The 15,586-nt window shown below is 39.4% G+C and overlaps 1 protein-coding gene across 10 annotated transcripts in view; it reads left to right on the forward strand.

Annotated features, from left to right (window-relative positions):
• The window catches only part of LOC133653831 (serine/threonine-protein kinase WNK2), a 74,271-nt gene that overhangs the window by 28,872 nt on the left and 29,813 nt on the right, over nt 1-15,586 (forward strand). For 7 of the 10 annotated variants that reach the window (XR_009826777.1, XR_009826778.1, XR_009826779.1 and 4 more), the window contains exons 5-18: nt 5,138-5,295; nt 6,308-6,396; nt 6,767-6,986; nt 7,067-7,334; nt 7,694-7,809; nt 8,005-8,736; nt 9,226-10,281; nt 10,475-10,666; nt 11,513-11,692; nt 12,074-12,117; nt 12,327-12,486; nt 12,572-12,688; nt 12,852-13,019; nt 13,095-13,146. Coding sequence is in view for 7 of the 10 variants with exons in the window: in XM_062053556.1 (XP_061909540.1) it covers nt 5,138-5,295; nt 6,308-6,396; nt 6,767-6,986; nt 7,067-7,334; nt 7,694-7,809; nt 8,005-8,736; nt 9,226-10,281; nt 10,475-10,666; nt 11,513-11,692; nt 12,074-12,117; nt 12,327-12,486; nt 12,572-12,688; nt 12,852-13,019; nt 13,095-13,146 (3,552 nt within the window). In the remaining 3 variants the exon portion in view is untranslated. The remainder of the gene's footprint in view (nt 1-5,137; nt 5,296-6,307; nt 6,397-6,766; nt 6,987-7,066; nt 7,335-7,693; nt 7,810-8,004; nt 8,737-9,225; nt 10,282-10,474; nt 10,667-11,512; nt 11,693-12,073; nt 12,118-12,326; nt 12,487-12,571; nt 12,689-12,851; nt 13,020-13,094; nt 13,147-15,586) is intronic. The other 3 variants (XM_062053559.1, XM_062053561.1, XM_062053562.1) reach the window with 3 other exon arrangements.

The following is a 15,586-nucleotide window of genomic DNA, read 5'->3' on the forward strand; positions in this document are numbered from 1 at the left end:
ACACAGGAAGCATGGACCGACAGCCTCCCTACTCGCCGCTGAGTAAAAAAATATGATTACAAAACCAAATGTCAAATTGTGGGAATAGTTCAGCTTTAAATCAGATGGGCATTATTAGCCTATCAACACGGAGGAACAAGCAAGACAATGTCCGACCGAGTTTTTCCAACTGGGGAAAAAAAATGCACTTTAAGATGCCAAATCTTAATTTAAGTTAACGTTTTGCTTGCAGAAATTAGTCCATTTTATTTTGTTTGTCAATTTATGTAGGATAAAGTTGTTTACCTTCCAAATACAGTACAATAGTAAACAATTCTACTGTAATGAGAAATAAAAATGTATATCCTTTTAAATGGTAACTTGCATGTTTTATTATATATTATGATTACCGTATTTTTCGGATTATAAATCGCAGTTTTTTTCATAGTTTGGCGGGGGTGCGATTTATTCTCTGGAGCGATTTATGTGTGAAATTATTTACACATTACCGTAAAATATCAAATAATATTATTTATCTCATTCACGTAAGAGACTAGGCGTATATCAGCAACCGTCACACACACACACACACATACGTCAACCAATAAAAATTTGGCCGGGGCGGCTCATGGCAGAAGTGCATTGTGAAAAAAAAGATGCTACCTGCTACTACTTCCGTACCTATGAAAATTGATCATGAGATTAGCGATTAGGAGTGACCGATTGTTTGGTAACTGAATAGCATGTTCTATATGTTATAGTTATTTGAATGACTCTTACCATAATATGATACGTTAACATACCAGGCACGTTCTCAGTTCGTTATTTATGCGTCATATAACGTACACTTATTCAGTTGTTCACTATTCTTTATTTATTTTAAATTGCCTTTTAAATGTATATTCTTGGTGTTGGACTTTATCAAATAAATTTCCCAAAAAAATGCGACTTATACTCTAGTGCAGGGGCGTCACTAGCTTTTAAGGTCAGGGGGGGCTTAGCCCCCAGGAGATGCACAGGATGCGAGCGAACATAGCGCACGAGCACAAAACTTCACAAACTGCTAACAAAGACATAGAAATTAATCATTGTTATTATTAATATTTCAGTGGGTTTATTTTCAATCTGTGTTCAGTACAACAACAAACATGGGTTTGCACAGTGAAATTTTTTTTACAGCATCAACAAGAAACAATTACTTGCATGATCCTTCAAGATACACTGAAACACAATGAAAGTCATGGCATTAGCCTCTATGTTATTAATTCACAACATAGAGACTAATGCCACGACTTTAGCTCACAATACAATAATTGTTTGTTCCCAAATATTTTGAAGTTGCACAGATTACATTTTGGGCACATATGTGACTAAAATGGTTCAATTCAAGCCCTGGAAATATTACTTAATTACTTGAATTAAAGTAATATCTGGATCGGGATAATTTGGCTTGTATATAATATATTTATATATACAAACCCCGTTTCCATATGAGTTGGGAAATTGTGTTAGATGTAAATATAAACGGAATACAATGATTTGCAAATCATTTTCAACCCATATTCAGTTGAATATGCTACAAAGACAACATATTTGATGTTCAAACTGATAAACATTTTTTTTATTTGCAAATAATCATTAACTTTAGAATTTGATGCCAGCAACACGTAACAAAGAAGTTGGGAAAGGTGGCAATAAATACTGATAAAGTTGAGGAATGCTCATCAAACACTTATTTGGAACATCCCACAGGTGAACAGGCAAATTGGGAACAGGTGGGTGCCATGATTGGGTATAAAAGTAGATTCCATGAAATGCTCAGTCATTCACAAACAAGGATGGGGCGAGGGTCACCACTTTGTCAACAAATGCGTGAGCAAATTGTTGAACAGTTTAAGAAAAACCTTTCTCAACCAGCTATTGCAAGGAATTTAGGGATTTCACCATCTACGGTCCGTAATATCATCAAAGGGTTCAGAGAATCTGGAGATATCACTGCACGTAAGCAGCAAAGCCCGTGACCTTCGATCCCTCAGGCTGTACTGCATCAACAAGCGACATCAGTGTGTAAAGGATATCACCACATGGGCTCAGGAACACTTCAGAAACCCACTGTCAGTAACTACAGTTGGTCGCTACATCTGTAAGTGCAAGTTAAAACTCTCCTATGCAAGGCAAAAACCGTTTATCAACAACACCCAGAAACGCAGTCGGCTTCGCTGGCCCTGAGCTCATCTAAGATGGACTGATACAAAGTGGAAAAGTGTTCTGTGGTCTGACGAGTCCACATTTCAAATTGTTTTTGGAAACTGTGGACGTCGTGTCCTCAGGACCAAAGAGGAAAAGAACCATCCGGATTGTTATAGGCGCAAAGTGTAAAAGCCAGCATGTGTGATGGTATGGGGGTGTATTAGTGCCCAAGACATGGGTAACTTACACATCTGTGAAGGCGCCATTAATGCTGAAAGGTACATACAGGTTTTGGAGCAACATATGTTGCCATCCAAGCAACGTTACCATGGACGCCCCTGCTTATTTCAGCAAGACGATGCCAAGCCACGCGTTACGTCAACGTAGCTTCATAGTAAAAGACTGCGGGTACTAGACTGGCCTGCCTGTAGTCCAGACCTGTCTCCCATTGAAAATGTGTGGCGCATTATGAAGCCTAAAATACCACAACGGAGACCCCCGGACTGTTGAACAACTTAAGCTGTACATCAAGCAAGAATGGGAAAGAATTCCACTGAGAAGCTTAAAAAATGTGTCTCCTCAGTTCCCAAACGTTTATTAAATGTTGTTAAAAGGAAAGGCCATGTAACACAGTGGTGAACATGCCCTTTCCCAACTACTTTGGCACGTGTTGCAGCCATGGAATTCTAAGTTAATTATTATTTGCAAAAAAAAAAAAGTTTGAGTTTGAACATCAAATATCTTGTCTTAGTAGTGCATTCAATTGAATATGGGTTGAAAAGGATTTGCAAATCATTGCATTCCGTTTATATTTACATCTAACACATTTCCCAACTCATATGGAAACAGGGTTTGTATATATAATGGCAAGCCGTTAAAGAAATTATATATATATGGAAGTCTGAATAGAAATTACAAACTTTTATATATACTGTAAATAAGAAAGACTTAGAGTCCGTCTGCTGATCTGAAAAAGAGCCAAAGCTATCAAAGAACTGAGGGACCATTTTCAAAGTGCAATGTTGAAACAAATAATGCAAACAATAAAATGTAACTTCCAGGGTTTGAGATTACCGTCCCCGTCGTCCCGGGGACGGTAAAAAAAATGCACGGGACGAAATTAAATGCTCCCCGGGACGATGGCTTTTAACTATTTTTTTTCTTTTTCTTTTTATGTATTTATTAATTTTACATTTTATATTAAATGTCTTGGTTTTTTCACCCTCTGAAAATCCTATGAAATGTTTAACAAGCCATCCTATAATAATACAACAGCTATTAATGTAACAATACAATAAAACAAATATATTTAATGATGTTTTCATTATTTTAACAATAGGCTAATGTATATTACTTTATATAGATTCTACAAGAAACACAAAACTTAAAAACGAAATTATTTACAATTGCAGACACAAGGTTCTTGTTCTGCAGTGCTGTGTGTTAATGTGCTTCGTACACCTGCAGGACCGCAAGCAAGGTCGCAGAGAAAATGCGGACTGGATTTTGAGTGATGTGGGCATTTTCTATATGAACAAGTGGAATGGATTGGATACCGACGCACTAAAGGGGCTCTCTACCTTACGCTATGAAGTGAGGGGAAACTGAGTGAATAATGACAGGTTATATGATTATTTATTTAAACTCATATTCGGGCCACTTTATAATGAATATGTCGGCATGTATTTGTAAAAAAAAAAAAAAGATTTTATTTATTTATTTATATTTTAACACCAAATTATTCAGGGGGGCTTAAGAACATTTTAGGGGGGCTTGAGCCCCCCTAAAATAGGCCTAAAAACGCCAATGCTCTTGTGCGACTTATATATGTTTTTTTCCTTCTTTATTATGCATTTTCGGCCAGTGCGATTTATACTCCGGAGCTATTTATAATCCGAAACATACGGTACATTACATTTACAATTATTTCTTTGGTTCAAGAGCATGATGGAGACAAAAGCTCTGAGTCTGTCTGCAGAAAGCCACATTTTTTTGAAAGTCAATTATTTCTAATTGTTCTAATGTGTAGCACCAGGAAATTATATATTGTTTGGCAGTCTAAAAGCAACATGTCTTCCTTCACTCACTATGTTCACAGTTTTATGCATTTTTATGTATGAAATATAAAAATCGCAAATCGAATCGCAATTTTGGAGAAAATAAATTGCAATTAAGTTTTTTCTCAAAATCAATCAGCCCTACTAAGTGCTTAAAAACAGCATTGTGCTCCTCTTGTATAGACAGGGCAATTTATTTGTGAATTTGTGTGTAACCCTGACTAAATAAATATCCATCCATTTTCAATACTGCTTATCCTCATTAGAGTTGCGGGTTTGCAGAACCCTATTCCAACTGACTTTGGGATTGAGATGGGGTACACCCTAGACTGGTCACCAGCCAATCACAGGGGACATATAGACAAACAATCATTCACACTCACATTTATACCTAATAACAATTTATAGACACTCACACAAAACAAGAATAACATTGAATGTCTATCTGTGTTGGCCCTGCGATGAGGTGGCGACATGTCCAGGGTGTACCCTGCCTTCCGCCTCAGTGCAGCTGGGATAGACACCAGCCCCCCCGCGACCTGGAAAGGGACAAGCGTTAGAAGATGGATGGATTGAATAAAAAGAGAGACAATCCGGCCCCCGGTCCTTAGCTTTCTAGAAATGTGGCCCCAGAAAACCATTTAGTTGAATATACCTGCTATAGTGTGTGGCAACCATCTCTGTGATGGTGTTGGTTGTCACAAAGTTTCACAGTGTCTTTGATAGTTTATTATTGTGTTCCAACAACTTGTAAAATGAGAGGGATACACATTTCAAGCCAACACCTTAAGCTTCACTATATAATTAAAATGACTAATAAAATATGTTTTGATGATATGCAACTCAAAGGAGATTAAAACGTGTGACAACCCACCCTGTTCTCCCCTACATTACTCCATCTGTCATTTCAGGCACTCCAGAATTTATGGCTCCAGAGATGTATGAAGAGCACTATGATGAAGCTGTGGATGTCTACGCCTTTGGCATGTGTATGCTAGAAATGGCCACCTCGGAATACCCCTATTCAGAATGTCAGAATGCTGCACAGATTTACCGTAAAGTCACAAGTGTAAGTACAACTTTTATACATGATTTCCCGTTTGTAGAAATAAGAAAAAGTGCATTAACAGTAAAACCTTACTTACCATGCTTTTCTCTGTTGACTCAGACTCAGAAGTATTTATCAAAGTCTTTCTTCAGTAGTAGCCTCTCCAGTAAACACAAGTCATTTGCCACTGTATGTTTGGTTCTAATTTGCTCCAGTGGAAACTTTATGAGACATAAGTGTTGCACAGTTAATTTTTCCTTCTTCCTGTGTTCGGATAATTAAGGGAACCACTTGTTTCAAGGAAAATTTAATTTTTTGTTTTGATACTTCAAGGCAGACAGTATCATGCACTATCATGGCTATGTGTTTAAGGCTGTCTTTACTGCCTACCTTTCCCATGTATAGCATCTTAGGCCTCTTCTTTTCTGCACAAAATAATCACCGGGTATTTATTTACTTTTCACTTTTTTATGCTCACTTACAATTAGCCAAGTGGAATGACAAATAACAAAAATGTTAGATGTCTCCAAGCATAGATACCTATATAATGGTAAATATTGATCCTTCACATTGAGACTTGCCAAGGTGTAAAATGAAGGAAATCTTTTAATATTCCCTTATTAACTGGCCGGCATCAGAATGCTTGTCTCTTGATTCTGTATTTCTACTGTATGCATATCAGAATACCCCACTGGGAACACTATGGGATATTAAAAGGCAACTGATCAAATGTAAGTGCGGCGATTGTTACACCACCTGCATACATGAGTGCATATGTTACACTTGGTGCAGTTGCCTGCTTTCTTGTATTCAGTATTTTGTTGGTAAGAAGATGGCACTTTTTGGCTTTGCACCACCATACTGGGTATACCTTTTTGAAATTAGACAAAATAGTAAAATACTCGTCTCCATGATGCATTGTTCTCATACTCTTTAAAAACTGTTTTTGCAAGATAGAGCTGGACTTACATTTATTTTCAAACCACTGTCCTTTGATGGTATGTGGCATTCCAATGTTTGATTTGGATTTCAGGGAGTCAAGCCAGCCAGTTACAACAAGGTTGTGGATCCTGAAATCAAGGAGATTATTGGGGAATGCATCTGCCAAAGGAGAGAGGAGAGGTAAGTGCCATCAAAGTGTGTTTTTCTCATGCTTTTGTTACCAAAAATCGCATAACCTTGTTTTGTTACACAAGTACAATTTTATTGTATTTATTTACCTATTTATTAATTCTAAATAATCATTTGACAATCTATTCTTGATCATTTTTGCTTCAATTTGAAGATGTGATTTTGTAATGGCCCTCAACCATCTGTGTTGTCAGATTTCTAAACTTAAAGTGTCGCTGGCTGGACGCTCAACAATGGTTGCATGGCTTTCATATAAAATAATCAATTTGAAAAAATTACGGATTGACTAATTTTACAATGAAGAACAAACAAATATCCCTGTATTTGTGCCAAACTTCATTCTTTACTGTACATCCAACAGGTACACAATCAAAGACCTCCTGAACCACGCCTTCTTTGCGGAGGATACAGGGGTGAGGGTGGAACTTGCTGAGGAGGATGATGGGAAAAAGACATCAATAGCTCTAAAATTGTGGGTGGAGGACCATAAGAAATTGAAAGGGAAGTACAAGGAAAGCGGAGCCATTGAGTTTGCGTTTGACCTGGAAAAAGAAGTCCCAGAACTGGTGGCGCAAGAGATGGTATGTGAAGAAGGTGGCATTTTGAATGGATTAAAAGTCAGTTTTTAAATAACCTGGGAGTCATACTCTTTCTTTTTTAGGTGGAGTCTGGATTCTTTCATGAAAGTGACGCTAAGACTGTTGGAAAATCTATTAGGGACCGTGTAGCACTGATCAAATGGAGAAGAGAGAGAACTGTATCGGCTGCTAATCAAATGGATGGGGGGAATGGCTTTCAAAAGGCACCTTCTCAGTGTATTGCTTCTAGAGATGCACATGCAAGACAGCCTCTTTTGGTGGAACCAGAGCTAGACTCTGAACAGCACAACAGACTGCATACCCCGCCAGCCAGTGTCACTTCAGTCACATGTAAGCCCCTCTTTTACAGCCTGTCTGGGGGGGTAATGCATTAAAACTGCATTGTTGGGAAATGGATAGGGTAGGATAGACTAATTATCCCACTGTGGGGAAATTATGTGGTTGCACAACAGGTTCAAAAAGTCCACAAAAATAGGATAAAAACACATAAAAGCAAAAGGGAAACGTTAAAGACTTAAAGAGAACAGAGCTGTTGCCAAATTGTGTATGAAAGTGTAAAGTATAAAAACTACATACACAGATTTCAGGCAAAAGTATGCTCAATGCAGCCACATAGTGAGCTATCTGTTCATATGAGCTAAAGCCTAATCTTTGACTTTTTATGTTTCCCTCATTATGTGTCTTTGTAGCAGACAGCACTTTCGACAGTGGCAAGGGTTCCACTGTGTACTCGGATTCCCACAGCAGCCAGCGGAGTGGCCCCTATCAGTCCCTGCTGGAGCCGATCGCTATGGCAATGCAACAGGTTTGTATTCAGAGCATACAGACCCATGTTGACCCTGTACATTCAGATTTGTAAAAATACACATAACTATTGACACAGAGGAGACTATGTTCAATTATGTCATAGCTAGAAGTGAATGTATGGTTTTGATTTCATTCATTTTGTTGTGACCTGCTAATTATGTGTGTTTTGCCTCTTGGGTTGCTTCTCAATCAGTGCCAGCGAAGTATACCTTTTCAGACAGATCGGCCTCACTCCTGTGATACAGGTGATGTATGGGGGGAAGTGCAAAGCCCAGAGCTTAGTATTCGATTTGGAACTGCAGTCCGCAGAGGAAGTGCTCCTGTTATTGATACTTACCATGCAAAATGCATTGCTCAACTACATGCTCTAAAACATTCTTGGAGATCAGTCAGTTCCACCCCTGTAGTGATAGAAAACCAATGGGAACATCACTCAAAAGCTGAGGCTACCAGTGGAAATATCACACTACCTGTGACAAGTCGCCGCAGACATTCTGACATTAGCAATCTAACCTGTCATCACAGCAACCATCTGGCAAAGCAAAGAGTTCATATGCGGAAGGCCTCGCTCTCTTTGCTTCATCTGGGGTCACAGGGAGGAATACAGCACCATCCATCTACTGATTCAAAATACTGCCTGTCCTCAATGGGAACATTTCCTGAAACAGGTTTAGGAAACCATAAAGGTTCAACTGATTGTTTAGATTTCCTACTGCTGCAGAAGTCCTTGTTTAATATAATCAATCAGAAAGGACCACCATGTCGCACTGCATCCACCCAGCACCCTTCGATTCACTCCTCAGCTTCTCACAGAACGCTCAGTGCTGCTGAAGATGGCAACCCGAAGAGTCCCCTGAGTGCCAGTTTGTTTGATGCCTGCGAAGATAAATTCTTGGCACCAGAACAGCAAATTGCTGTAGGAGTGGTAGGTTAAAACAGTAGACTAGCTTTTTTCTTCCTGCCTTTAACAAGGGCCAGCATTACTCTGCTTGAAGGGGATCTGGTCTCCTATCCACTTGCTAATTCTTGCTTTCTACCTAAGCTCCCAAAGCTGACCACATTCTTGTTCAGAAGCCTGCTAATTGCGGCAAAATAGTTTGTTGTTGATTATCTAATGCAGTAACTCCTTGCAGATGAACTTGCCACTGCTTTTCTCAACAATGAACAGTGATAACACATTGCCTTACTAGTCCAGTGCAACAGCTCCATTCCTCCTTTGCTCTTGTGTAAATCACCTTTTTATTGAAGAAAGTGTGACCAACTGTTTTGTTCTTTTTGTCCTGATGTTAGCTTCTTTACGTCCTTCTTTTTATACTCACATTACATGTCTGTAATTGTTTTGAAAAATGTTTACCATGACAATTTTTAAAATCCTAATACTGTATATAAATCTCCCTTTTTTTATGCCTATTAGACCAGTTCTGTGGGCCAACAGAATAAACCAGCTGATTTCACATCCTACCAGTACATCCAGCCTGGACAAAGTTTCCCTTCTGCTCCATATGCTTTCCAACTCGGTGCTGCAACACCAAATCAAGCTACTTCATGCTCAGTCAACCTCCGTCACGGAGCCAGTGGTTGTTACACACCTTCAAATGCGCAACAGCAGTCAGCACCAAGTATTTCAGCATCATCTGGGCCCCAACATGTTGCACAGTGTTACCAGACACAATGTCACCATCCACAGCAAGCAACTTTGAACTGTATTGTTTCAACCCAGCATCAGACCTATTCTGTGCCAGGTTATCAAACTTCAGTTCAGCAAACAACTACAGATGCCACAACTACTCCACCAGCACAGCAGTCAGAACAAAGTTGCCCTCTTACATGTGCACCCTCAACTATGGTAGCAATGGCCCAGTGTCATTTGGCACAAGCTGCTAGTGCTTTGCAGCCGGTTCAAGCTGTGGTTAAACTGCCAAATCAGCAGATTGGCCTGAACTCTGCATCAGCACTTTATGGCCAGCAGATACCCATTCAAGACTATCAACAACCTTCAATGCAAAATACTCAATGCAGTATACAGCTAACCCAACATGATAGGCAGACACATGTTCAGTGTAGCCCTGAGAGAATGCAAAATATACACCAACAAAGGCCACCTCTTCACCATTCTCAAAATCTTCAATCGTCTGGTCACCAAAATGAACAGACGCCTTGTCTTCAGCAGCAAAGCCAGAACTCCATACCGATAACCGTACCACAATCAAGCCAGGATACATCCCAGCCTATAGTACAACAGGACCATGCAGGCACTAATCCACCCTATTCTACTACCAGTTTACCTGATGTGGGCTCTCAGAGCTATTCACATTCTACCCTCAATGCTGTGCAGCAACAGGGTCAGTACCTCACCGCACAACTGTCATCTGATACATCACAGGCCTATGGAGGAGCTCCCCAGATGCTGACTTGTCAGAGCAATCCAGTATCCTCACAGCAAAGCCATGCTGCTCAGATAAATAAAAAGGTGGGTCTGTTTTACCTTTAGGCCACCCAGTTGTCAGACTAAGCATGCCATTATAATTCTTAGGAGACAGTTCCATAGAAACTTTGAAGTGAAAATAAGTTAAGGTAAATTGGAGCTTTAACTGTGAACTGTACATTCCACTGAATTTTATCCGACAAGTATTCTCTTTCATTTATTTATTAATGTCCTGTAGGATATCTCTGATGGTCAGAGCATTACATCGATTGAGCAAGATGGATTGAACCATGGACAAAATCTTTCCCACTCAGTGGGCAGTTTAACCACCCAGACAATGTCTGATCAACACACACTAGAAACCGCTGTTCGTCAGTACCTGCAACCACTGCAGATTTCCGCATCACCACCGCCACAACATTCATGCCAGGTACTTCGGTCTGCTGGGCTTCAAATGATTTAGTTCAATTATTTTACCGCATTTCATATTTAGTTTAATGGAGCTTTAGTAATATTAATGGACCAGATTATAATCTTGACTGGAAACTAAGTCAATTTATTTTAGACAATATGATTTTGTCTTTCCTTCCATTACTTTCCTTTCCTCTTTCAGTTTCTTTCACAGTATCCCACTGTCCAGGTGATGGCAGCTGTTCCTGACTGTCAGGCCTCCCACCATCACTCACACGCTACCCCTCATTCTTCAGCATCTTCTCTTAACCATGTCTTCCTTTCCCCTGCGTATACTTACCCTGTAACTCCCTCTGTCTCTCCAATTTCTCCTATTCACAATGATAATGTCTTTGTTTCATCCATATCAATGTTGCTCAAGCCTCCTCCTTCACCTGTGCTTGGTAAAATGACAATCCCAACATCTCCATATGATCAGGGCAATTCTGCTTTGCAGCAAGGTGACGCCTGTTACTCAGAACTTTCATTTGTATCAGTTCCAACCACACATCCCATATACACACACACCGCCTCGTCTCTGAGCACACACCTGTCCACAAACGACAGTCCTCATACACAGGTAAATATGATGCCTGTGATTAAGTACTACATTTCACCATCTTGCTGAGAACAGAGAAATATTGTATATATAGTGTATGCATGTGTGTGCTCTATATGTTTAGTTTGACTTATACAGCAAATGTTTTTAAAAATGCTTAAAATTAAATCTTATTTTATTCTTTGGGAACAGACAATAGTCAAACATCCCACCCTTGTTTAGCCAACCTTTCTCACACAGCCTACTGTCTTCTCCATACCTGTACAGAATGTGTCAGACCAGGGCACACCTGCTACCTGTGGCCATTTGGGAAAGCAGAACCAAAGTCAAGTTCAGAGTCAGGTTTACCCTCCTCATTTCTCTGATTCTCAGAGAGCATCGTCTGGATCTGCAGTTTCCAGCCTGACACAGCAACAGCTCAGTGGTCCGACTGAGGCTAACACAGAGGTGAATATCCAATATTTTTCCGAGGTCTACACTGACTTGGCTGGAGATCTCTTATTCTTACCAGTAAAACAAATATTGGTATTCACAAGTTTAGATTCATGCATCCCTTATATTGTCCGTTTCACACATGTATGTGGACTCAATATCTGCGAACTCAGTCTGGGCATGTGTCCATAGTTGTCGCAAAATACGGGAGTATGGCTCATTGAACATTATGGACTGCTGTACAATATTATTAGCCAATTTCTAATATCAATGAGATAAAATAGAAGATATAATTTCTGCTGTCAGTCCAAAGCAAAATATATTACACTGATGAATTAAATGGTCATTTTATTGGAGAGGAGTTTATTTCTGCTTTTTTAAATGTTCTGTTCCTAGGATCAGGCTGCAGAAAAACACACTGGGGGACAAAGCTATGACAGGTACTATCCAACAATTGACTACTATATTCACTGGTAAAAAGCACACAATCATATGATTTTGCTAAACCCATTTTAATGTCTGTACGATTGCACATTTTTTATTACATGTTTTTCTTCTATAATCCACCTAAAGTTAAAGCTGGTTGTTAGTAGTTAAGTTATAATTAACACAACAATACTGACTAGCATTATTTTCTTCTAATAAACAGTGTCAACTCTGATGCCACATCAGGCAAGGAGATGAGTGATGGCTATGAGGGGGCCCACGGTGGTAAAGGGGAGGTGAAAGTCCGCAAACACCACCGCAAGTCAACACGCACTCGGTCTCGCCAGGAAAAGATTAGCAGACCTAAGCTTAGCATGTTAAATGTGCGTTGCCAAAGCACCTTCTAAAAGTGAAATGTGTTGCCCTCCATTATAACGTTAACACCAGTGTGTTATTGTCTGATTGCAGGTATGTAACACAGGGGACAAGATGGTAGAGTGCCAATTGGAAACGCACAATCAGAAAATGGTCACCTTTAAATTTGACTTGGATGGAGATGCGCCTGAAGAGATTGCTACATATATGGTATGAAGGAAAAACACTAACAAGTTAGTGGTAGATATCATCATACGTCAACATACTGTAATCATTTTTTTTATCTTAAATGTTTTTTTTGGTATGTGTAATTATAATTTTTTGGGGGGGAGTGTTTGCATTGTTATAGTAAAATGCCTTACCTTTCCCTCAGGTGGAGAATGATTTTATCCTGCCCTTAGAGAAAGAAGTGTTCATTGAACAGCTGAAGGATATTGTAGATAAGGCTGAGGACTTGTTGAGTGAAGGCACAGAAGGTGAGAGGAACTCAGACAAGGCAAGCAGTCCTGCGAGTGAAGGAGCTGGCACCTTGTCTATGGAGGTGAGAGAGGGTTATTTTGCCAAACTGGGTAGAGTGAACAACCTGTTTTTAAGTCACCCTCTTTATTTTTTTTAGGGAATTCGGGTTTGTGCCCCAAGAATTCCACAGCAGGTCTACCAACAAAATGGTAAGGACATTTAACCTTTGGAACATACTGTATGTATTTTCTTCAAAATAATTTACTGTGGTTTAGGGTTTACATATATTTGTACTAGTGAGTTCTGTACTGTGTGTACACAGTGTAAACAGTAATCCTTTGTTTATTTCGTCTAATTGGTTTCTGGCCTTACCTTAGATACATTTTTGCAAAGTAGGATTTTTATTTTTAAATCAAATAGTTTCGTAAAGCTTAAAAAAACCTCTTTACAACCATATAAAAAATGGGTTGGTCAATATGATTGGCGCGAAAATGACATCAACATTAGCTTTGTCTTTAGCATTAAGTGGCGCAAGTCACTCGCCGTTGTTCCCTCCTGTTGTCGTTGGACATTGTTACTCTCAAAGGTTCACTGGTGTGGTGGTGTTATTGATGAGACAGAATTCAAAGATCAATCAACAGTTTTTCTCTCCACTTAACATGAAAAACAGACACGTAAACAATGGCTCCATTGGCATGGAACAGAAGTTCTCCTAAATCTGTAAACAGAAGTCCCTCTTGGTGACTATCTATTGCAGGGGTCACAAACTCAATTTGCCTGGGGGCCACTGGATGCAGAGTCTGGGTGAAAGATTTCTTTAAAAAATTATTTTTAAATGTCTTTATTCTTATTTTCAACACAAAATAAAATCAAAATATAAATGAACAAAATGAGAATTAAGTAAATAAATCAGTCATAAGTAATAACAAGAGAGGAGAAGTCTAGCAAAACTCCTAGCCATTATGGACAACACCTCACACCCACTACACTCGGACCTTGCAGGGAGAATGAGCACGTTCAGTGGAAGGCTCAGACTCCCAAAATGCAACACGGAACGACACAGGAGGTCCTTCATACCGACAGCTATCAGACTGTATAATGCATATGTTCCTTGACTGCACTTAAATGTAGGCAAGGCAAGGCAACTTTATTTGTATAGCGCTTTTCATACACAAGGCAGACTCAAAGTGCTTCACAGACAACAAAGTGAAATGAAAGAAAATAAAAGCAAAATTAAAATGCAGACAATAAAAATAAAAACAGTGCGGACGTTAAAAGATTAAAAGATTTAGCTGAAAGCTAAGGTGAACATAAAAGTCTTCAGTCTAGTTTTAAAAGTAGTCAAAGTTGGGGAGAGTCTGACATCTTCAGGAAGTTTATTCCAGCTATTTGTTGCATAGTGACTGAATGATGCGCTCCCTTGATTTGAGTTTACTCTGGGAACCGCTAACAGATTGGTCTCAGAAGATCTTAGTGATCTAGAGGGCTTATATAGTGGGAGCATATCAGTGATATACTTCGGCCCTAGACCATGTAGTGATTTATATGTGAGCAGGAGGATTTTGAAATCAATTCTCTGATGTACAGGGAGCCAATGTAAACATTTAAGAATTGGTGTAATGTGCTCACATTTTTTGGTCTTTGTTAGAACTCTAGCAGCAGCGTTCTGAACAAGCTGTAGCTGCCTGACAGTTTTTTTGGGAAGACCTGCAAGGAGACCATTACAATAGTCTAGCCTACTGGTAATAAAAGGCATGTACACGTTTTTCTAAGTCTTGAGCTGACATGAGCCCTCTAAGTCTTGTTCCATTTTTGAGGTGATAGTAGGCCGATTTTGTTACTGATTTGATGTTAGTGTCTAAATGTAAATCAGAATCTAAAATAACCCCAAGATTTCTGGCTTTATTTGAGGTTTTCAGGGACAGTGATTGAAGGTGTTGGATGACTTTAAACCTTTCTTTTTTAGCACCAAAAACAATTATCTCAGTTTTATCTTCATTTAGTTGTAGGAAATTTTGGCACATCTAGTGTTTGACTTGCTCAATGCACTGGCACAGAAGACCTATGGGGCGATAGTCATTTGGTGATAGCGCTACATAGATTTGGGTGTCATCGGCATAGGAATGATGGTCAATGTTATTATTTTGCATGATTTGTCCTAGTGGGAGCATATAGATGTTAAATAAAGTCGGCCCAAAGATTGAACCTTGGGGGACTCCACACGTTACGTTGGTTGGTTCTGATACAAAGTCACCAATGGAAACAAAATAGTTCCTATCTTGTAGATATGACTTGAACCAGCTTAAAACTGTGCCTGAGATCCCCACCCAGTTTTCCAACCTGTCCAAAAGTATTGAGTGGTCGACAGTGTCAAATGCAGCACTGAGGTCCAATAGCATTAATACTGAAGTTTTGCCAGAGTCTGTGTTTAGACGGATGTCATTTATAACTTTAAGAAGGGCCGTCTCTGTGCTATGAAGAGGTCGAAATCCTGACTGGAAGTTGTTGTGGCAGCCAGTAGAAGCCAAGAAGTGATTTAGTTGTTGGAGGACAACTTTCTCAATTATTTTACTTATGAATGGTAGATTTGAAATTGGTCTGTAGTTGTTGATAACAGAGGCATCTAGGCTCTGCTTTTTTAGAAGAGGT

The sequence above is a fragment of the Entelurus aequoreus genome, linkage group LG07 (assembly GCF_033978785.1).
Source record: "Entelurus aequoreus isolate RoL-2023_Sb linkage group LG07, RoL_Eaeq_v1.1, whole genome shotgun sequence".
Taxonomy (NCBI): domain Eukaryota; kingdom Metazoa; phylum Chordata; class Actinopteri; order Syngnathiformes; family Syngnathidae; genus Entelurus; species Entelurus aequoreus.